This window comes from Terrapene carolina, unplaced genomic scaffold, assembly GCF_002925995.2.
Source record: "Terrapene carolina triunguis isolate 2854851 unplaced genomic scaffold, T_m_triunguis-2.0 Scaffold69, whole genome shotgun sequence".
NCBI lineage: Eukaryota > Metazoa > Chordata > Testudines > Emydidae > Terrapene > Terrapene triunguis.
Window position 1 is genome coordinate 34029861 of NW_020664420.1, and position 22863 is coordinate 34052723.

Consider the following 22863-nt stretch of genomic DNA (forward strand, 5'->3'; position numbering starts at 1 on the left):
TCATAACTTTTAGCCATTTTGAGATTTCTATGTAGGAGAGTGGATGTGATGGTAACAGCTGAACTGATTTCACTGAGCAACTTGAAGTCTGCCAACTGAAACCCTGGGCTACATTAGAAATTAATATAGAGCAGGAGCTCAGCATTAACATCGTAGTAATACAAAGTGCTGAACTCAATTTCTCCAGAGATTGAGTTTTCTCCCTTCGCTCAAGGCAATAAAGACTTCTAAAACAAAATACCTTGGAATTAATCTGGCAACTACTGTGTTTTAAATATTTTTTGTGTTATCACAGTACAGGCAGAATTGCAGTTATTTGGAGCAGTATGCAGAAAATAAAGGCTCTGTACGGTATACAAAACAATGCCAGTTGTATGACATTTTAAAAACTGTATCTTTAATTTGTCTGCTTTTTTCACTATAACCATGCCATGACCATCCCTAAAAACCACCTTGACAAAACAGCCCTTTATCTATGCATCTAATCTTTTTTTTACATTTTACTAATTTAAATTCTTTTCAACCTTTTGTTAGTATCCAAGTATTTTAAAAACACATCTGTTCAGAATTTTTATTTTAAATTATTAACTCCGCAAATTGAAATTTGTCATGGCTTGACTCTTCAATGAGGACAAGGGCCTTTTCACACATAAAAAAATTTGTTCTTGAAGTAATTATGTTTGAAAACTGTGAACTGCACAATACATGATTTTCTACATCCTGCAAACAGTTACGCATGTGTCTTATGCACACAAGTCGTCCTGTTGACTTTAATGGGGCAACTCATGTGCATACGCTTAAGTATGTGTGTAACTGGTTGCAGAATCAAGGTCTAAGATAGTCGTGCGTGCAGCTCAAGATATACTGCATGTATAAATGGGTTTAATCAATATTTGGGGTTTTTTCTACGCACATGTATTTTAACCAAGAAGATTATATTTAAAAAAAACTACAGATAAATTAGTGCAACAGTAACATTGAGATTTTGATGTACAAAAGTCAGGAAATTCTAACTTGCAACTGTAATTCTTATAACATTTCACATATAGTATGACATGAATTTAGCAGCAAGTTTAGTAATACAAAAATATACATATTTACCAGTGGACCTAGCTGTGGTTTTGATAGGAACATACATTTTGGGAACTGCTTGATTATTATTTTTTGTTACTTTGATATTTTAAATGCACTATCAACTATAACTTGGAATAAACATATTTTTCTGTATTATTCTAAATAGGCTTCTATAACTGCATGTCAGCGGCGAATGCTGTTTGGTTTCTGTTTACTTGTTTGTTTTTTGTATTATTTGTTTTAAGATTGCGTGAGACACTTGACAATTAGTCCTTGTATGTCATTGGGACTTACAATACAAGCCCATATATTAATTTTCTAAGATTGTGTCCTTTAAATCTAAAGTTTTGTAATTATTTACTGTGGAGAGAAGAGTTTCATCAGTTAATAATCATATTTGCTCTGTTTCTTTTGATGATATTATTAGACATATAAGTATATGGATCTGATCTGCTGTGTTTTTTTAACAATGTTCATATTTGAAGTTGATCATCAATAAGTCCTACAGTTTGATGAAAAAGTGTGCACTCCTTTGACACGCTTTTAATCTACCTTGTTGAGAATAGTATGTTGTTACTATTTATTAGCAATATAAATGTACACAGTACTTCAAAGTACAATTAGAAACAGAGGTCCTTGCCCCCAAAGCTTACAATTTTCATTTGCATTCACTATTGTATTGAAATATTAGAATTTAAAAAATAATCTGATTGCAGAACTTTTACATTCTAAAAGGACTCAAGTATAAATGTCAGAGTAAGTATAGATTGTGTTTTCTGGGAGTTTCACTGATATAAAATGTTCTACTCTTTTTGATCCTTTATCTCCATAGAAAAATAATGTAAAAATCAGTGGAATTACGGGGCATAATGTCTAATGGCCTAGCAAATATAGGCTGCTATTGAGAAGATCCAGTGTAGGCAAAAAACGTGGAACTCTCCTACCTTCAGCTAATTGGCTTGAGCTGGGAGTAGAACAGAGGTTACCCTGTAAGGATCTGGGGGAAAGGTACAATGTGAATCATAATGTCACACCTCCAATGGCTGATAAAAAAACAGTTGAAGGATAGGTGCTGTAACTGTAGCTACTACTAACCATAATGAAGAAAAATCAGAATTACATGAGGTGGCATCAGAGATTTAAGGTAGATGAGTACAGTGTTAGCTAGTTACTACAGGGAATTATTTTCCAGGTAACTAGCTGGAACTCAATAACTCAGCCAAAGGTTAGGGATCTATTACAGGAGTGGGTGGGTGAGGTTCTGTGGCCTGCGGTGTGCAGGGGGTCAGACTAGAGATTATTATGATCATAAACGCCGACTCCGTGGGTGCTCTGGGGCTCGAGTACCCACAGGGAAAAATTAGTGGGTGCTCTGCACCTACCGGCAGCCAAGCTCCCTTCCCACCCCCACCCCGCCCTGCATCCTCCCCTGAGCGCACCGCGTCCCCGCTCCTCTGCCTACCTCCCAGTGCTTCCCGCCCAGCCACCGCCAAACAGCTGTTTGGCTGCCCCAAGTGCGGGGGGAGCGGGAACGTGGTGCGCTCAGGGGAGGAGGCGGGGAAGAGGAGGGGCCGGGGGAGGGATTTGGGGAAGGAGTCAGAATAGGGGCAGGGAGGGGGCGGAGTTGGGGTGGGGACTTTGGGGAAGGGGTTGGAATGGTGGCAGGGCCTCTTGGAAGGGGTGGAGTCGGGGCCAGGGACAGAGGGGGGTTGAGCACCCACCGGCGGGAGCAGAAAGTCGGCGCCTATGATTATTATGGTCCCTTCTGACCTTAAAGTCTGAGAGTCTGTTTCTCTTTTGGATGTCCTTAGAAAAGAATGAAAGACGCTATGACACTTAACCCTTGCCAGTGGTGATAGTGCAAGAGCGCACATGCTTATGTCTCAGACATCCCTGTAACCAAAACAGAAAGGCAAGCATTAAAGTAGTCATTAATTGAGAAAGGGAAAATTGTGGTGGCTGGTATTGGATAAATACCCTTTTTTAATATTTGTATAAATCTAAATAAATAAATTAGTTCTCCAGTACTAGTAGTAGTAACATAGTACAACATGGAACAGACAAGTTGACACAAAGGTAAATCTCTGGTTGCATTTTTAGATGATTTAAGTAAGAAGCTAAAACCACTGGGTGACGAGGAGAGAGAGTTTATTCTGGATTTGAAGAAAAAGGAGTGTGAAGAAAGAGGCTTTGACTATGATGGAAGAATCAATGCATGGGATTTACATTATTATATGAACAAGACAGAAGAGCTTAAATATTCCATAGATCAAGAGAAGCTGAAGGAATACTTTCCAGTTGAAGCTGTTACACAAGGCTTATTGAACATTTACCAGAAGCTGCTTGGACTTGTATTTGAGCAGGTAGAAAATGCTCATGTTTGGCATGAGAGTGTTACTCTTTATACAGTAAAAGACGATTCAACAAGAGAAGTTTTAGGTCAGTTCTACTTAGACCTCTATCCCAGGTAATTCTATAGTGTATTGCTTTATTTTAAAAGTGTTAAGCTGGAGTTAATCTTAGCTGGGGGTGGAGTTATATGAATCTGGAAGTAAACTTTTTTCTTGCCTAAATTCCAGGGTGTTTCTGGGAGGGAAGCATTTATGTGGCTACTTGTATTCTATCTGCATATATCTTCAATATCAGACACCATTCCTTTTTACATCTATCTTTGCTGGGTATAGTTATGTTCAGGTCAGAATCCCTGACCCAAACATAAGTGAGATTGCTGGCTAATACTATAGGTGATATTTATTTTTCTCTTTTGTTTGTAATGTGCCTTTTACATGGCATGTCAACACTGGTAGAGATGGATGTGTTCCTGTCTTCTGTCCATCAGGCAGGAGATGCTAATCAGGATGAAGGAATTTTTGTACCCTGGTCCACCTCTTTTTAACTCCCTGCAGGTAATCTTTCACTTGCTTTCTGGTTCATGTTGAAGGAACTGAGCAGAACAGCTGGTGCCTTTGGCTGAAACACCCTCCTGGAGCTCATTCAGCCTCAGTCTTCTGGGTAGAGGAAAGAGCAGAGAATTACTCAGGAAATTAAAACTTGACTCTGACCACAATGTGGAACTTTAGTCCTCTATTGTGGGCCCTGGATGCACCATCTCTCCACAGGTAGCTAGTAGGGCTGTCAAGCGATTAAAAAAATTAATCGCGATTCATTGCACTGTTAATAATAGAATACCATTTATTTAAATATTTTTGGATGTTTTCCACATGTTCAAATATATTGATTTCAATTATAACAGAATACAAAGTATACTGTGCTCACTTTATATTTATTTTTTATTACAAATATTTCCACTGTAAAAAACAAAAGAAATGGTATTTTTCAATTCACCTAATATAAGTACTATAGTCCAATCTCTTTATCATGAAAGTTGGACTTACAAATGTAAAATTATGTACATAAAATAACTGCATTCAAAATTGAAACAATGTAAAATTTTAGAGCCTACAAGTCCATTCAGTCCTACTTCTTGTTCAGCCAAACACTCAGACAAACAAGTTTGTTTACATTTCCAGGCAGAGCCATTCCTAGGGTATGGCGAATTGTGGCGGCCGTCCTGGGCCCCGTGCTTCGGGGAGCCCTGCGCTTCGGGGAGCCCCATGGTGGCCACCCCGAAACGCCGCAGCCTAGGGACGGCACTGTGTGCATGTTGTGCAGGGGCTGCTAGGCTGGTCCAGGGGAGGTGAGGTTAGGGTGCGGAGGGCAGGTTGGCCCGGGGGCTATAGGGCCTGGCGTCGGCAGCGGGGGTCAGGCCCGCACTCACTGGCAGGAAGTGGCAGCAGCGACCCCAGCCCGCCCCGCTCCTCCCCGCCAGTTCCCGGCATTGCTTCGGGGGGGGAAGGGTCCTGGTCCCTGCACCCACCTAGGGATGGCCCTGTTTGCAGAAAATAATGCCCACTTCTTGTTCACAATGTCACCTGAAAGTGGGAACAGGTTTTCGTATGGCACTGTTGTAGCTGGCATCGCAAGATATTTGTGTGCCAGATGCACTAAAGATTCATATGTCCCTTCATGCTTCAAGCACCCTTGAGCATGCATCCATGCTGATGACAAGTTCTGCTCGATAATGATCCAAAGCAGTGCAGACTGACGCATGTTCATTTTCATCATCTGAGTCAGATGCCACCAGCAGAAGGTTCTTTTTTGGTGGTTTGGGTTCTGTAGTTTCTGCATCGGAGTGTTGCTCTTTTAAGACTTCTGAAAGCATGCTCCACACCATCCCTCTCAGATTTTGGAAGGCACTTAAGATTCTTAAACCGTGGGTCAAGTGCTGTTGCTATCTTTAGAAATCTTACATTGGTACCTTCTTTGTGTTTTGTCAAATCTGCAGCGAAAGTGTTCTTAAAATGAACAACATGTGCTGAGTCATCATCCAAGACTACTATAACATGAAATATATGGCAGAATGCCAGTAAAATAGAGCCGGGGACATACAATTCTCCCCCAAGGAGTTCAGTCACAAATTTAATTAACACATTATTTTTTTAACGAGTGTCATCAGCATGGAAGCATGTCCTCTGGAATGGTGGCCGAAGCATGAAGGGGTATATGAATGTTTAGCATATCTGGCACGTAGACAGCTTGCAATGCTGTCTACAAAAGTGCCATGTGAATGCCTGTTCTCATTTATATCACCAGAAAGTAAGAAGTGGGCAGCATATCTCCCGTAAATGTAAACAAACTTGTTTGTCTTAGTGATTGGCTGAATGAGAAGTAGGACTGAGTGGACTTGTAGGCTCTAAAGTTTTGCATTGTTTTGTTTTTGTGTGCAGTTATGTAACAAAAAAAATCTGCAGTTGTAAGTTGCACTTTCATGATAAAGAGATTGCACTACAGTACTTGTATGAGGTGAATTGAAAAATACTATTTCTTTTGTTTTTTACAGTGCAGATATTTGTAATAAAAAATAATATAAAGTGAGCAGTGTACACTTTGTATTCTGTGTTGTAATTGAAATCAATATATTTGAAAATGTAGAAAAACATCCAAAAATATTTAATAAATTTCTGTTGGTATTCTGTTGTTTAACAGTGCGATTAAAACTGCGATTAATCGCAATTAATTTTTTAAATCGCGATTAATTTGTTTGAGTTAATCACATGAGTTCACTGCGATTAATCGACAGCCCTAGTAGCTACTGATGGGAGCAGGGTCAAATTCCTTCTATCCCCTATCAGTGATCTGTATGTGTCTTCTCTTTGCCTCCTAAGAGGAACCTTGCTTCTATTTCTTTATCCCTGTGCCCGTTCCCAGCATGTTGTCTAGAGACCTCTTCTCCGCTCTAGGTGGTAGGAGGTTGCTCTGTGTCTTGCTCCAATATCTCCTTGAGGAGAAGTCTGCAAGTGCTTTAGACTGAGCAGGCAAAAATTCCCTGACTCCTTCACCAAGACTCTCCCATCCTTGGGGCAGCCATCAACACGATGCAGGGGAAAAGTCTTTCCCTCTTTGGAAAGAATCTCAAAACTCAACTCTTCCTGATAGCCACATCTGTCCAGTCCAGTCCTGCTGATAACATTGGTCTTGTGCCAGGACCTGGTTCCATTGCCACAGTTTCATTCCAGAATCTTTTGGCAGTTTCTGCTGAGTCTTCCATGTTGGAGATGCTCATCCAATAGTCTTTTCTTTAGTGGATGTGTCAGTCTCACACTGAAGGTGATTCCCCATCTAGGCCCCATCTTGCCTAAATGGCTCATGTTCCTTCGGGCTTGGTCCTTGAGTAGAGCCTTCCAACGTGTCTGAGCATCTTAGGCAAGTTTTTGATCATTTTCTTGAATTCATGCATCCTTCACATAATATGGGGCTTGGGCTTCACTCTCGGTGGTGCAAATCCTATAGTCTTTCAGCCTAAAAATCTTTCTTCCTGCCATTCTGGACTTCCTCTAGGCAGGGTTTGACAAGAACATGTCAGCTAGGTACCCTAGAGTGCAGGCCTGTGCACTTAATGCACTTCGGTCAGATAGATGGCTTTCCAGTAGCACAGACCAACTAATCTCCAATTTGCTGAAAGTGGTCTCTTAGCGTAGGCCTCCAATTAAGTCTCCAGTGCCTCTGTGGAGACTTTGTCTTATTTTTAGATCCCTTTAAACCTCTGAGGTCTCTCCCTCTCTATGTGCTGGAAATTGGCTTTTTGCTGGGCAGGGAATGCTACTGTTCAGGCTACAACCTCATATGACATCATTATGCAGGTCCTCTAATCAATGTCCTTCAGTAAAGAAAGGGAAGTGAGGGCCGGGTATTATTAATGTAAAAAGCAAGGGGGAAATGACACTAACTTTTTGCATCATAAAACCACAATAAGGAAGGGGCACATTAATATTTTGGACTTCATGTTTAGTGACTCACTTTTTAATTATGACAATTTTTCTAACTGTATTAACTAACAGTTTAATTAAGAGACTCACTTTGTTTTAAAATCACATTGCTAAAACAGCAAACCTGGTTCTTTATTCTTTAAATCTGCTCAAAAGTTGGTAACAAAAGCTAATGCTTCACAGAATGGGATTTGTCTTTCATACTACTATAATTGTCCTGTCTCAGATTAAGTAAAATTAACTTTTAGAAGCAGCAGAGTTATCACTTTTGATTTCAATAATATATTATATAAATAAAAAAGAGGCTTGCAGATGCTGCTCTAAATATTAAAGTGAGGGGATTTAGAAGTACTTTTTCTTTGTGCTCTCAGTAGAATCCTAAGCACAGTGACTTTTATAAAGGTCATAGGACACTATCTCATTGTGGTTTTTCTAATAAAAGAAAGAGGGTCTCTTCCTCATATAAAATCATAGAGGGAAACAGCCTTCTTTACCATGTTACTTGTGGAAGATAGGCCTATTGCGTAAGGATGGCTTTTGGTATATTTTCTTGCTCAGAGAAGGGAAGTATGGGCATGCAGCATGCTTTGGTCTCCAGCCTGGCTGCCTACGCTCTGATGGCAGCAGAATTATGTCTGTAGCTGCTCTGGTAACCAACTTCACAAAACCAATATCAGATCGCCCATCATTGCTGCGACACGATGAGGTGAAGACTTACTTCCATGAGTTTGGACACGTAATGCACCAGATATGTGCACAGGTAAGTAATGTTTCTATTTCATTAAAATATCTAATTCTTCCTTCACAATCTCTCAAAGTGGTGGGGGAGGGGAAGGGGTAAGCCTGTTTGATGGGTGTATGGTTTCCTTAAGGTAAGTATTTAAGAGCTTCTTGGTAACTTTTCACAGTTGATACTTGTTTTGAGTTTTTGTGCACAAGCCCCGCAGTGAATACAGCTTCTGGAAAATGTTCATGTTACAGCAAATCCTTTCCCCACTGCACAGCCTGAGCAACTGGGGCTGAGCAATGAGCAGCTCCACGAGGAAGGAACCCTCCCATAGGCAACAGAGCTGCTTTGGGGCTGATACTGCAATTGTTGCTTTTGATAGCACCTGCAATGTGTTAGGAACTGTACAGACACAAAAGAAAGCAGTCCCTGTCCCAAATAGTGAAAATGGCCGATGAATCCACTGTCCTCACATGCCTCCGATCCCAGTCATATTCTGCATGGTGGCACACACATAGGGTACCCTCACAAAGCTGCGCTTCTTGGTACAGAGGGTGCATACATCCCCTACTTGAGCTTTCTGAATGCTACCTTTATTCCTCCCTCAACCATGTAGCAGAATCACACCAGTCCTGCAGCAGTCAGGAGCCTCCACATCAGCAGAAAGGCTGGAATTGGCCTGGAGACTTGTCATAAAGACAGAAATAAGCTGCTTAGTTTCATCTTTAGTTGAACCATATTTAAGATTGATTCTGCCATGACGATGATAGATTTATTATTAGTCCAATTAATTTGTTGCCCTTTGTTTGAAAGGTATAGCCTTCAGTGTTTCTTCTTAAAAACTGTAAATTCTGCACCATCAGCCCACCAGTCCAGAACTCATGTGGTTGCACTCTGGCCTCTTTAACCAATAGGTAGCAGCACAAATAAAATGTCAGAGGTATGTAGCATACTTGGTACTTCATTTCCTGGCTTCCAGTCCCAGGTAGAACTTTCACAGAACAAGGAACATATAAATCTACTGGTTAAATTTGGAGTTAAACAAGTTGGATTCGGAATTCAGAGCTGACATCTAAATTTTGTACATAGCTTTTCTATCCTGGCTTGTCTGTGAAAAATGGGAAGAATCCAGCTATTCGCTCTTGCCCCAAGATATCTAGGAAACACAGTTTCAGAGTGCAAAAATTAAGGAGCAAACCCTGCCCCTTCCTTCACAGCTACGGAGGGATTCCTGGTGACTGGAACACATGTGGATCTGCTACAGAAATGGGAGCAGGATTTGAGGGACCCAAATACGGATGTGCCTCCATGGCACAGAGTGATTTAGAAGACTCAGGAACATTTCATTCATGTTGCTAATGTATTTCACTTCTTTCAAGCCCAGTGGCACCCCTTAGTTCAAAAATATTGTGCAGTATTTCAGGCTCCAGCATACTCCTACAAAATTGGAGGGATAGTGCTTAACAGGATAAGTGAGTCAAATGAAATCCCTGAAACAGGTTTAAATGCATTAGAACTATGGCATTATGCAGCAATTATACAAGTTAGTCCCTGAGTTACTTTTGTGATAGAACAAAATTTAGTAGCATGTTACAAAGTAATTATATTGAGTAAATTAGAGTTATTTTTAGGGTTGTCAATTAATTGCAGTTAATGCATGCAATTAACACAAAACAAATTAGATTAAAAATAGTCGTAATTAATCGCAGTTTTAATCACACTTGTTAATAAAATACCAATTTAAATTTATTATAACTATTTTTGGATGTTTTACTACATTTTCAAATATATTGATTATAATTACAACACAGAATATAAAGTGTACAGTGTTCACTTAATATTTTTTTTATTACAAATATTTGCACTGTCCAGTCAGTCCTACTTCTTGTTCAGGCAGTCACTAAGACAAACAAGTTTGTTTACATTTATAGGAGATAATGTCCCCTGCTTCTTATTTACAATGTCACCTGAAAGTGAGAACAGGTGTTTGCATGGCACTGTTGTAGCCAGCATTGCAAGGTATTTACGTGCCAGATATGCTAAACATTCGTATGCCCCTTCATGCTTCGACTTGTAGGCTCTAAAGTCTACACTGTTTTGGTTTTGAGTGCAGTTATGTTAAAAAAAAAATTCTAAGTTTGTAGGATGCACTTTCATGATAAAGAGATTGCACTACAGTACTTGTATGAGGTGAATTGAAATATGCTGTTTCTTTTGTTTCTTTTTTACAGTGCAAATATTTGTAATGAAAAATAATATAAAGTGAGCATTGTACACTTTGTATTCTGTGTTATTATTGAAATCAATATATTTGAAAATGTAGAAAAACATCCAAAATATTTATAATACATTTACATTGGTATTCTTTGATGGTTTAACAGTGCAATAAAAATGCGATTAATTCCGACTATTTTTTTAATCTCGCAATAAATTGCAATTTTTTAAAATTGTTTGACAGCCCCAGTTCTTGTCTGATGTCATGGGGCAATGCTGAAATGTAATTATATTGCTATAATATGTCATGTAAGAGAGAGTAAGAAAAATAGACCTGTTTCTGAGTTCCTGTGACTAAGAATCACTGCATGATATATTGTTTTGGTTAGTTTTCTCATTACTTATAATTTAATTTTTCTTGTTCCCTCTCTTTTAAAGTTTGAGGCTATTTTAACATTGATCTTTCTTGTAATATAGCTGTTTATAATTCTGCCCTGTTTTTACATCATCACAGTTTTGGCACCTTATATAGGTTGACATTTTACTAGATATCTGATTTAATCTCATTTGTATTTTAATTTAATATAATGGAGGGATTTTTGTTGTGTTTTTGTTTGTTTGCTTGTTTTTTGTTTTTGTTAGACCGACTTTGCTAGATTTAGTGGAACTAATGTGGAAACAGACTTTGTAGAAGTTCCTTCACAAATGTTTGAGAACTGGGTATGGGAAAAAGAACCTCTACAGCAAATGTCAAAACATTATAAAGATGGGAGCCATGTTGCAGATGCTCTTCTTGAGAAACTTGCTGCCTCTAGAATGGCCAATACAGGTATCTTTTTTTCTTTTACATACAAAAAGCATTCATGAAATGGTAGGAAAGACATAGGGCAATATCCTGCGAAATACAGAACAGACATATGCCTTAGATAGTGGTCTCTTCTTCCTTCACTGTGTATCCACCTCCCCCATGACTGCTACTGAGAGGTAAGCGCATCTCTATAGAAGAAAGGCCCATTAGATTATACCTTGGAAATGCTTAAATGCTGAGATTTACTGTAAAAATGTCTGATATCTTAATTGTGTTCAAACTGTGAGAAAAATACAATTTAAAAAGATGGAGCTTGTAACAGCAACTCCTTTCAACAGCCTTTCCAATCTTTTTTTAATTATTCATTTCAACTAAGAGAAAGAACAATTAATGCACCAGACTGGGAGTCTGGATACTTTCCTGATTGCTACAATCTCTTCCTGACTATTATTATATGTGCTGTGATGACACCCCACCCCCCAAAACCACTACCAGGATTATGCTTGCTTTGAACAGACACATAGAAAGATATTATACCTGCTCTCCAACAAGTGTGTATAAAAAAAACAATAAGAAGGGAAGTGGGATAGAGGACAAAGGTAACAGTAATGAGAGCATGTGTTTACAGAGGCCCACCTATGTGTCTACCTTGAAAGTTCCAAATGACTTAAAATTGCTTATTGTCAAATATCAACAATCACCTCAAGTCCTCTTCCTAGCTATTGTCACTTGGCAGTTTCCTTTGGCACAGACTTCCTGTGTGTACATGGGTAAGTCTCCGTGCTTGATTCTGTATCTTTAAAATGAAAATGATACTTATTGTCCTCACTGGATTTTACAGTGCTTAACTCATTAATGTATATAATGCACAATGAGATCCTTCGATGGCTGATACCTTAGAAACCCAGCGTATTACTATAACATTTATAAACCAAATGCCCTCATACCACTAGGTCTTTTGACTCTTCGTCAGATTGTTTTGAGCAAGGTTGACCAGTCCATTCATACCAAATCATCTGCTGACCCCGCAGATGAATATGCCAAGTACTGCATGGAGATTCTGGGAATTTCTGCAACCCCAGGTACGTAAAAGTAAAGTTTTCATGCAGCATGTTGACTGCTTCAGATGAGCATACAGTACCTTCACAATAGGTCTTATAGCAAATCAGGTGAATGTGGTTTAGAAAAGAAATCCAGTTTATGAAACTGAAGTAATTACTTTGAAATAAGACAAGAAAGGTCATTAATGTTATTCCATCAAAAATATCCATTTGCAGTTAGGATATATTCCAGATTGATACATTAATGCCCTTCTAAATCTGAAGCACCATTATACGTTAAAGCAGGTGTGGCCAACCTGAGTCTGAGAAGGAGCCAGAATTTACCAGTGTACATTGCCAAAGAGCCACAGTAATACGTCAGCTGCCCCACATCAGCTTCCCCCCCCCCGCTCCCAGTGCCTCCCCCCCCTCCCCGCACCTCCTGATCAGCTGTTTTGTGGCATGCAGGAGGCTCGGGAGGGGGAGGGGGAGGGGAAGGAGTGAGGGCATGGCAGTCTCAGGGGAGGGTGTGGGAAGGGGTGGAGCAGGGCCTGTGGCAGAGCTAGGGGTTGAGCAGTGAGCACCCCCTGGCACATTGGAAAGTTGGCACCTGTAGCTCCAGCCCCGGAGCTGGTGCCTATACAAGGAGCCGCATATTAACTTTTGAAGGGCTGCATGTGGCTCCGGAGCCACAGGTTGGCCACCCCTGCGTTAAAGGGATGATTACATTTGATTTCAACATTAATAATTTGTTAATGTTTCTGTCTTCTTCAAGAGCTTGTTCATATCCATTCCATGTTAGGTGTGTGCACGCCATGTGCACTGATGCCAGAAATTTTTCCCTTAGTGGTATCTGTCGGGACAGCTCTTGTGCCCTCTGGAGCTGCGCGCTCATGTGCCGGTATAAGGGGCGCCGCCAGGCTCACGCCCTCTCAGTTCCTTCTTACTGCCCATGACAGTTACTTGAATGACCCTTCTTGCTTTGGCAAGGTTTCTTCCCAGTGGTTTTTGAACTCTAACTCTTCTAACTTAGTTGTCATCGTTTAGTGTATATAGTTTTTGTAATTAGTATTAGTGTACATAGTGTAAATAGTTCCTGTTGTTGAGGGACTCCTTCGCCCCAGTCTTCAAACTTTGTGCCTCCTGTGGCAAACCTATGCCCTTGAGTGACTTGCCCTCCAGCTGCTTGAAGTGCTTGGGGGAAACTCACGTGGATGAGTATCAGATCTTTTGGGACTTCAGACCCCGCACTAAAAAGGACAGAGACATTAGGCTGAAAGCTAGCCTCATGGAAGCCACCCTCAGAGCCGCACTGCTCTGATTCAGTGCCGAGCACTTAGGCATCAGTGCGAAGTGCTCCTCGGGCACCAAGCTCTTCCTGGCACTGTTCACTATCTCTGGTGCCAAGGAAGAAGCACAAAAAGCAGCAACCAATAGAGAGCGATTGCCAGTGCACAAGAAAGACAAGCGTGGGGAAGGCAGCACAGTGAGATCCATGCCAGGCCATTCTTCCACTCCTGTCACACAATGTCACCGTTGATTCTGCCTAGAATGTTGACTCTGGTGCGGGACCCTCCGACGACACCCGGAAGCCACTGTGGCACCAGCAGTCTGACTGTTATGTTGATCCCAGAAGCTTTCCAAGTGGCGAGGGACCTACTTTCTCTCCCGGTCCCCTCAACTCCATTGGGACACCTTCCAGCTCTGATATCCAGAAGCAGGAAGGAACAAGGAGCTCCTTCTTGGCACCCTCTAGAGGCAAGCCAACCCTGATCCCAGTGTCCTGACCATCTATGGTCCGTTGCTGGTCCCTGGACCCCTGGCACCACATGGTGGCAGAATCAGGTACTGCTCCAAGACAGAATTCCTCTTCTTAGTTCCAAGGGAAACCGTATGTGCAACCTAAGGTTCAACACTGGTACTCAGCCTATGTGCCACTGGACTTCGGTACCAGTCCCCCTGCTGGCACCTGGCCAGTAGGTCACTGACCAATGTAGTGGCCTTACTGGAACCCCTGGGAGATTCCCTCCCGGCACCGGGTCCTTGCTCCCATAGTTTCTACTCGGTGGTTTCCGAGAGGTGGGCTGCTGGCACTGGCCCCCAACTGACCCTTGTAACCATGTTCAGGAGATGACTCCTGACGAGGCTGTTGCAGGACCCAGTAGCCTGCTTCCGCATGATGATTTCAGGGCCCATCAGAACCTCCTGAAGCGGGCAGCAGCAAACCTGGGTCTGGAAATTGAGGACTTTAAAGAGACATCACACAGCCTTATTGATATCCTGGCTGAAGCAGCTCCCTCCAAGGTGGCCTTACCCATCAATGAGCCTATGATAGGACCAGTCAAGGTCCTGTGGCAAACTCCTCCTCCTTTGCCCCCCATCTCAAAGAGGAAAGAGAAGAAGTATTATGTGCCAGTGAGTGGATTCAAATACTTGTACTTGCACCCTCCTCTAGGGTGCCTGGTTATGTCTGAAGCAAACAAGAGGGACAGGCAGGGCCAGTCGAGCACTACCTGTAAACAAAAGGACGCCAAAAAACTGGACTTTTTCAGAAAGGTTTATTCAAAGGGTAGCCTTCAACTATGTATCTCTAACCAGCGAGTTTTGCTGGAGAGATACGATTTATAATCCATGGTACTCCCTGGCTAAATTTAAAAACTCTCTCTCTGACCCAAAATTCAAGGCAGGAGTTCACTGCCCTCTTGGAAGAGGGTAAGATGTGGCCAGGACCTCTCTCCAGGTGGCTCTGGATGCAGCCGACTCGGCCGCCAGGACAATGGCCTCCGTTGTCACCATGAGGTGGTGTTCTTGGCTCCAATTCTTGGGGCTTCCTCACAAGGTCCAACAGTCCGTCCAGGACTTCCCCTTCAAGACTTCACAGCCGAAAGGACTCAAGGGCCACCCTACAATCTTTAGGCCTTTATGCTCCATTGACTTCCAGGAAGCACTTCAGGCCCCAGCAGCCTCCTCATTTCTTGGTGCCTCCAAGACAAGAGCCCTACAAAAGAAAAGGGAGAGGTTAAGTGGTGCCAACCACTTCCATCCACCTCAGCCTCCCAGCTGGGGTCTCAGAGATACTCCAGGGCCTTTTGAAGGTGCACCTGAGGGCATTATTACCAGTCACTGCTTCAGATCCATCTCCCCTTTTTATTTTTGGACCGTCTGTCCCATTTCAGCCCAGCATGGTCATAGATAACATCGGACTGTTCAGTTCTAAGTACAGTGACAGTCAGTTATACCCTTCAATTTTATCCGCCCCTCCCTCCCACCTCTCTTCAGGGACCCTTCTCACAAGCAACTGCTTGTCCAGGAAGTGCAATCTCTCCTACAAATGGGGGCTGTGGAGGAGGTTCCGCAAGACTAGGGAGGAAAGGGGTTTTACTCATGATATCTCCTAATTCCAAAGGCGGCTTCCAGACTGTTCTGGACCTGTCTCGCCTACTCAGATATCTCAAGAAACTGATGTTCTGCGTGATCTCCTTAGCCGAGACTGGTACGCTACCCTCGACTTAAAGGACGCATACTTTCACATTTCTATCTTCCGTGGCCACAGAAGATTTCTCAGGTTTGTTGTGGGTCAGTGCCACTACCAATTCACCACTCTTCCCTTTGGCCTATCGGCAGCCCCTGGTTTTCACAAAGTGTATGATGGTAATATAAGCCTTCTTCAGATGGCGAGGCATCTAGGTCTACTCATATTTCCAACAACTGGCTGATCAAAGGTTGGTCACAGACTCAAGTTCAGATCAGCATCAGCGCGGTCCAAGCCACCTCCTGAACACTGGGCTTGCTGATAAACGAACAGAAGTCAACTCTTGTCCTGGCTCAGAGTATAGAATTTATTGGAGTGATGCTCAACTTGACCCAAGCCAGGGCCTTCCTACCAGAGGCCTGATTCCAGACCATGTTGGACCTGATATCCAATATTACCAGTCACTGCTTCAGGTTTGCCTCAAGCTACTGGGGCACGTGAGGGCATGTACTTACATGGTTCAACACACAAGACTGCGCCTTAGGTCCCTCCAGATGTGGCTAGCATCAGTATATTCCCCCAGCAGACACTACAGTTCCTCCCCTAGTCCTCGCCTCCCATAAATGGTGGAAAGACCCAAGATTGGTAATGATGAGGGTTCTCTTTGCTACCCCTCAGCTGTCAGTAGCTTTAATCTCAGATGCCTCAGACCTAAGGTGGGGAGCCTACCACAACAACTTCTTGCGACCAGAGGCCCTGAGTCCTGAAAAACTCTCCCTGCACATAAACATCAGGGAGCTCAAGGTAGTACACTTAGCTTGCCAAGTGTTCCTTCCCCAGATCTTAGGTGAGGTGGTGCAAGTCCTGACATACACTACTGCAACCATGTTCTATATCAGCAAGTCGGGAGGGACCCGATCTTTGGCCCTGTGTTTTGAGGCCATATATCTATGAGACTTCTCTGCAAAGCACACCATTCATCTTGAGGCGTCACCTCTACTGTGACCCCAGAATGTACTGGCGGATCACCTCAGCAGATCCTTTTCCACTTACCATGAGTGGTTTCTTCACTTGAAAATCACCGGGTTCATCTTCCAAAGGTGGGGGCCTCCCAAGGTGGACTTGTTTGCTACGAGACAGAACAGGAAATTTCGTCAGTTTTGCTCACTGCATAGGCACAGCCTGGGCTCCATCTCCAATGCTTTCCTGGTGCCATGGACAGATATCCTATTCTATGCCTTTCCCCCGATCCTTCTGGTTCATAATGTCCTCCTAAAAGTCAAACGAGACAAGGTGAGAGTTATTCTGATAGCCCCGGCGTGGTCTGGCTAACACTGGTTTGGCACGCTCCTGTATCTGTCAGTATCTGTTCCACTCTCACTCCGACTCCGTCCAGACCTAATCTCACAAGACCATGGCTGGTTGCTTCACCCAAACTTCACCTCCCTGCACCTAACTGCATGGATGCTGCATGGCTGGATCCAGAGGAACAGGCTTGCTTGGAACAGGTCTGGCAAGTCTTGCTAGATAGTAGAAAGGCATCAACCAGGGCTACCTGGCCAAATGGAAACGCTTCTCAACATGGGTGCCTCAACAAGCTCTCTCTCCGTCTCAATCTTCCCTTCAGTCTATCTTGGACTACTTGCTCCACTTAAAGCAGCAGGGCCTGGACCTCACGTCTGTCAAGGTGCACTTAGCAGCCATCTCTTAGCCTTCCACCCATCGATGAATGGTCAGTGTTCTCCCACAAGATGATGGTATGGTTTCTCAAGGGGCTGGAGAGGCTCTATCCTCAGGTCTGCGAGCCAGTCCCCCCATGGGCTTAAACCTGGTTCTGTGGAGACTTATGGGTCCCCCCTTTGAGCCGCTAGCATTATACTCCCTGCTGTTTTCTCTCTTGTAGGATAGCCTTCTTGGTGGCGATCACCTCAGCCAGAAGGGTCTCTGAAATCAAGGCCCTTACATCAGAACCGCCATACATAGTGTTTTCCAACTGCTCCCCCACCCGGCCTTCCTGCCACAGGTGGTGTCACAATTCCATAACAACCAGGCCATTTTCCTGCCAGTTTTCTTCCCAAAACCTCACAAGAGCTCTGAGGAATGGTGGCTTCACTCATTGGACGTTAGGCGTGCCCTGGCCTTTTAAATGGAGAGGACTAAACCCTTCCGGAAATCCACACAATTCTTTGTAGCAATAGCGGAAAGGATGAGAGGACTACCTGTGTCAGCCCAGAGGATCTCATCCTGGATAACCCCCTGTATTCAGGCTTGCTATGAGCAGGCAAATGTCCCACCTTTGGCCATCTTAACTGCTCACTCCACAAGAGCCCAGGCTTCATTGGGGCAGTGTTCCTTCCACAGGTCCCAATCCAGGACATCTGTATAGGGGTGCAACCTGATCATCAGTACATACCTTTTTGTATCTTGCTACACCATCACAACAACAGGCCAGGGACAATGCCAGTTTCGGGAGAGCGGTGTTCCTGATGGTCTGCTTGTTAGTCACCTAACATGGAATGGACATGAGCAAGCAGAAAAAACAGTTACTAACTTTTCCATAACTGTTGTTCTTTGAGATGTGTTGCTCATGTCCATTCCACAACCTACCCTCCTACCCCTCGGTCGGAGTTAACGGTAAGAAGGAACCGAGAGGGTGCGTGGCTGGCTGGGCTGCGCCCCTTATACTGCCGCATGAGCATGCAGCTCCAGAGGGCACTAGAGCCAGCCTGATGGATACCACTAAGGGAAAAATCTCCAGCAACAGTGCTTGTAGCATGCGCACACCTATCATGGAATCGACATGAGCAACATCTCAAAGAACAACAGTTATGGAAAAGTTAGTAACCATTTTTTAATCTGCTTTTTAAGGAACAAACATGCCGGCTACTTTTGGACATTTGGCAGGTGGCTATGATGGCCAATACTATGGATATCTGTGGAGTGAAGTTTTTTCCATGGATATTTTTTATAGCTGCTTTAAACAAGAAGGAATAATGAATCCAAAGGTAAGATAGGAACTAGCTTTTTAGTATATACCATTACTGAATTTTTTAAATTTCAGAATTAGCTATTGTACAAGCTCCAAAACTAGATTTATTATAATTAGCAAATCAGTAGGTTTTAACATTTTAGGCCTTTATTTGTATGTATCAAATCCACTACATCAATAAAAAAGTTTATAAATGGTTTAATTTCATAGTAGAAAATCTGTATTTTAAGGGCATTTGTGTTTTACACAATTCTTGGCTATAAAGTTAAATATTTAAAACTTGTATAAGATATGACTCCTGTGGTTTGTTAGGAGATGATTTCCACTTTCCCTTTTATTTTACTCTGTACAGTATGGGAGAGCACAGTATCTCATGATAAGATTATGCATGTTCTGCTGCTGTAAAAGTTGTATGATACCAGTGACCTCTCTCCATTAATAGCAACTCACCTATGTCTTTTGTTATGCAATTACCATTCAGAGTGTGGAAATCTAAATCTATTCTGGGCCTCCCCTTTTGCAGCACAGTATAATTTACTACTCTGTCAGATCAGTTGAAGCATTTTGTGTTTTGGTTTCTTTGTTTGGTTTTGGCAGGTTTAAAAATACATTCCCTCAAAAGGGAATCTTAATTTATTGGTTCATTCTAGAGCTGCTACTTTACTCCTTTGTAGGCCTTGACCACTTCTCTTCACAGCACAAAGGAAGGAAGGATGGCTGTTCTAGTGGTTAAGGTGCTAGCCTGGGACTTGAGAGACCTGTATGTAATTTCCTGTTCTGACACAGATTTCCTCTGTGACCTTGGGCTAAATCCATAAAGGGGTTATCCACAAAGTGGACAACTGCCATTTATATGCCTAAATTCAAAATTTAGATCCTCAGAATCCTTGTTCAGCTGCTGCCTAATCCTGCAGGTGCCTAAATTGCTACTGGTAAAGCCCCCTAGGTGCCTACATTTCTGTCGCTGGGTATACACCCATCTCATGCCTAAGGCCCAGTGGGTCCTCAAACTAATCATTCCCTGCCTCTCTCACCTGTGGGGCCCGATCTGGTAGGTGTACTTCAAGCATGCCTACTGGATTGAGCCTCACAAAAAATGGAGGAGGACATGGTTGTGGTGGTGCAAACCTCACTTATATAACCTTTAACCTAATACAGCACTCACCCAGGGTGTGGAAGGCCCAGATTCAAATCCGCCCCCTCTGCTTGATGGGGACAGGGATTTGAACCCAGGGCTTCCACTTCTCAGGTGAATCCTCTGCCCACTGGGCTCTGAGGTGGGTCTCGATCTCTCCTGGTGAAGCTCTTCCATTTTTTACATATAAATATTCAGCAGGCCAGAGAGAGAGAGAGAGTGAGAATGGTTCTATAGCCCAGCGGTTAGGGCACTAACATGAGATGTGGGAGATTCAAGTCCCTGTTCCACTGAGCTAAAGTTATAAGGGCGTTACCCCCCACCCCCTTTTTTACAAGAAAGGGTTTCAGTGCCTAACTCCATGAGAGGGTTTGTGGCTGTGAATGCTGAGAGGAGAGAGGCACCTGCCTCTGGCCTGGAGTTAGGTGCCTAACACTCCTCTCCTGGTGGGTACCTTAATTAGCTCCCTGTTCAACATGCTGGCTTTTGTTAATCCCACTTGTAGGCACCTGATTCTCCCCATGCATTGTATAGGGATCCTGGGCACCTAACTCAGTGCTGTGGATTCCACTAGACCGTGGGACACCTAATAGTTAGGTATTGCAACGCTGAATCTACATCCCATTTAGGATCTAGCCCCTTAGGTCTTTCCTTTTCTGTTCCGTGTGCTCTCTCTCTGCGTAGGCACAATCCATTTTCTGAGAGCCTCTGAAAGATGGCTTAGAGTTTTGACTATTCAAAATTTCCCCAAATTGCTCTGTGACTTCTGTTTTTCCCTACACATTAAAGTGCCTTTTATTCTGAGTTTTATTTAGGGTTTTGTTTTTTTTCTTGACTTTTTTCTCTTTATATGAGAGGCTTAAAAATAATTTATCTTTTCAATTATCATGCCACTACCAAATGGATATTCACTGTGCTTCAGCTACATAGGTTCTTGGTGCCTTTCTTTAGTCCGAAGCCTTCTGGAAACTCTCTTTATGAAGAGGAGGAGAAAAATAGTTATTTCACTACAGTCTGTGATCTTTTATCTTTGTTCAGCTGCTCATATAACTTTTTAAGAAGGATCTACCATGTGTGAGCTACTTGGGGAAGGCTTTTTTTTCTTAAAGTAACCTCATCTCCAAATCAGATCTGTTTAACCTGTTGTCCTTTCTGGTTGCATTCTTTAGAGGCATAATAGAGTTTCCCTGATGGGACCAACAACCCTCCGTAAATAAATATCAGATACTCTAGTAAGATTAAATCTTTTCTTATTTCAAACAAAAACAGCCACCCCCAGGTGCCCAATTAGGTTTTTTTACTACAGAAGCAATTTCAAATAAGACCTCAAATAATTTCAATTTCAGAAATTCATGAAAGGAAGGCAGTTACTAGCATATCACAAGACTGGGGTTTTTAGAACCTCAGCTTACCTCTTCCTGTCAGAATGAAACTGAGGTTTCTCTTCCTGCATAAGCAGCTATCACATTAACCACTTGAGCGTTAGAAACTGTATTTTTAATGATCACTCATACTCTTCTTAACTCTGTAGCTTTATTATTGTCAGACTCCTCAATCCCTACAGATTTTATTGAGGAATCTCTACTCTCTCAAGAACTGGGAGATGTGATTACCTATATGATGTAGTGAAAGATTTGTTCCACTGATACCACAGATTATTTTTTTTCCAAATTACTCTTTACTCTCCAAAGAACAAAGGCTCGATTCTGCATTAGACTTCCGGAGACTAACTCAAGCAGTAAAATATAAGCAGCACTTTCAGTATGTTCGCTCTTCAATAAGGTATTCAGACAGTGCACCTGGTAAGTCAGGGTAGCCTCAATACACTTCCCAGAGTTTTTAAAGAGAGATGTTAAAGATTCAGGGGCAAATTCTTCCCTTCTTTTCCCTCCATTGGAATAGAAAGCCCAAAACACAGCAGAATTGCTATGGTTCTGCTGCATGGGGGAAAGCCATACAGGAGCTTCCAGACGTATCATAGGCCTAAATCCACAATTAAGGGCAGACATGGCTGCTCTGAGTCAAACCATGAGAGGTTTGGAAATAATTTTTTCTCCTGCTGCCCCAACCTATCTTGGAATCCCGGTGGAAAGACCATTTACTGAAGCTTTTCTCAGAGAATGGGCTTTAAAGATGGTAAAGAAACAGCAGTATTAATCTTAGTAGTCCAACTACTATAGCCAGTTTTTTCGATGTGTTAGAGACCATGTGATGGGAAATGAAGCTAAGGGATGAAACAACAGCATAGAGGCCTGTAGAGTTTCCAAAAAGATGCTCATCAAACCTTAGAATTCAACCAATCAACAGAACCTTCACTTAGTCCATCAGCACAGCTATCAAGAAGTTGTATAGTCTTATCAACAGACAACCTATTAGTGATGTATTATTTATGACAAACAAGGAAGCACCTTATCCTAATTCTTCTTCAGTCAGGAAGCCAAATAGATCTAGGAACCCCGCATGCAAAGAAACATCTTCCCATTGGCATTCATATCTCAGGGGCCCAAAATGCTATAGGAAGATTCATTAACTAACTATGAATAGGAACTAGTACTGAAGATGACTTCAGATGTTTTAACATTCCCTTCGCCTTTCTTGCTCAGGTAGTTCTGATAACTAATTATTGCTTCAGGAGTTACTGGCTAATTCTGTTAAAGGTGTCCACTTAAACAGAAGCAGTGTTGGTGCTTGGCTGTTATTGCATCCAAACAAAAATTCCTCTCACACCTAACACTTCTATGAGATGGCATAATAGGTACTATAATAGAAACAAGGTACCTGAAAACATAAAACCTGTCAGCTCAGTACTGTGTGATATTTTCATTAAATTACTAATTCCATATGAATATATGTAAAAGAATTTAAATGGTTTTTAAAATTAGAAAGAGAAGTCCTTACTTGCTATTCTAGCATCATATTTCAACTGTTGGTTAAAATAACAATACTCTTAACATTACTTGTGATGTTGTCGGTGCTGTAACAAATCCATGTGCTTTAGGCAACAGACTCTTGTGGAAAAGCCCCCTGAACTTGGGTTTCAGCAGGGAATAAGTTTTTGTTACCTAACACATTTAAAAT

General features: G+C 42.4%; 1 protein-coding gene and 1 long non-coding RNA gene across 6 annotated transcripts in view; one reads left to right on the forward strand and one right to left on the reverse strand.

Moving 5' to 3' along the window:
- Positions 1-22863, forward strand: part of NLN (neurolysin) — a 62448-nt gene that overhangs the window by 36841 nt on the left and 2744 nt on the right. For 3 of the 4 annotated variants that reach the window (XM_024209359.2, XM_024209358.2, XM_024209357.2), the window contains exons 8-12: positions 3175-3541; positions 7959-8160; positions 10984-11170; positions 12103-12231; positions 18530-18666. In XM_024209359.2, the coding sequence (XP_024065127.1) occupies positions 3175-3541; positions 7959-8160; positions 10984-11170; positions 12103-12231; positions 18530-18666 (1022 nt within the window). The remainder of the gene's footprint in view (positions 1-3174; positions 3542-7958; positions 8161-10983; positions 11171-12102; positions 12232-18529; positions 18667-22863) is intronic. The other variant, XM_024209361.2, reaches the window with a different exon arrangement.
- Positions 14731-22863, reverse strand: part of LOC112113169 — a 37912-nt gene continuing 29779 nt past the window's right edge. For both annotated transcript variants that reach the window (XR_002908676.3, XR_002908677.2), the window contains exons 2-4: positions 18075-18167; positions 16715-16790; positions 14731-15187 (exon numbers count right to left, since the gene is read on the reverse strand). This is a non-coding gene — a long non-coding RNA (uncharacterized LOC112113169). The remainder of the gene's footprint in view (positions 15188-16714; positions 16791-18074; positions 18168-22863) is intronic.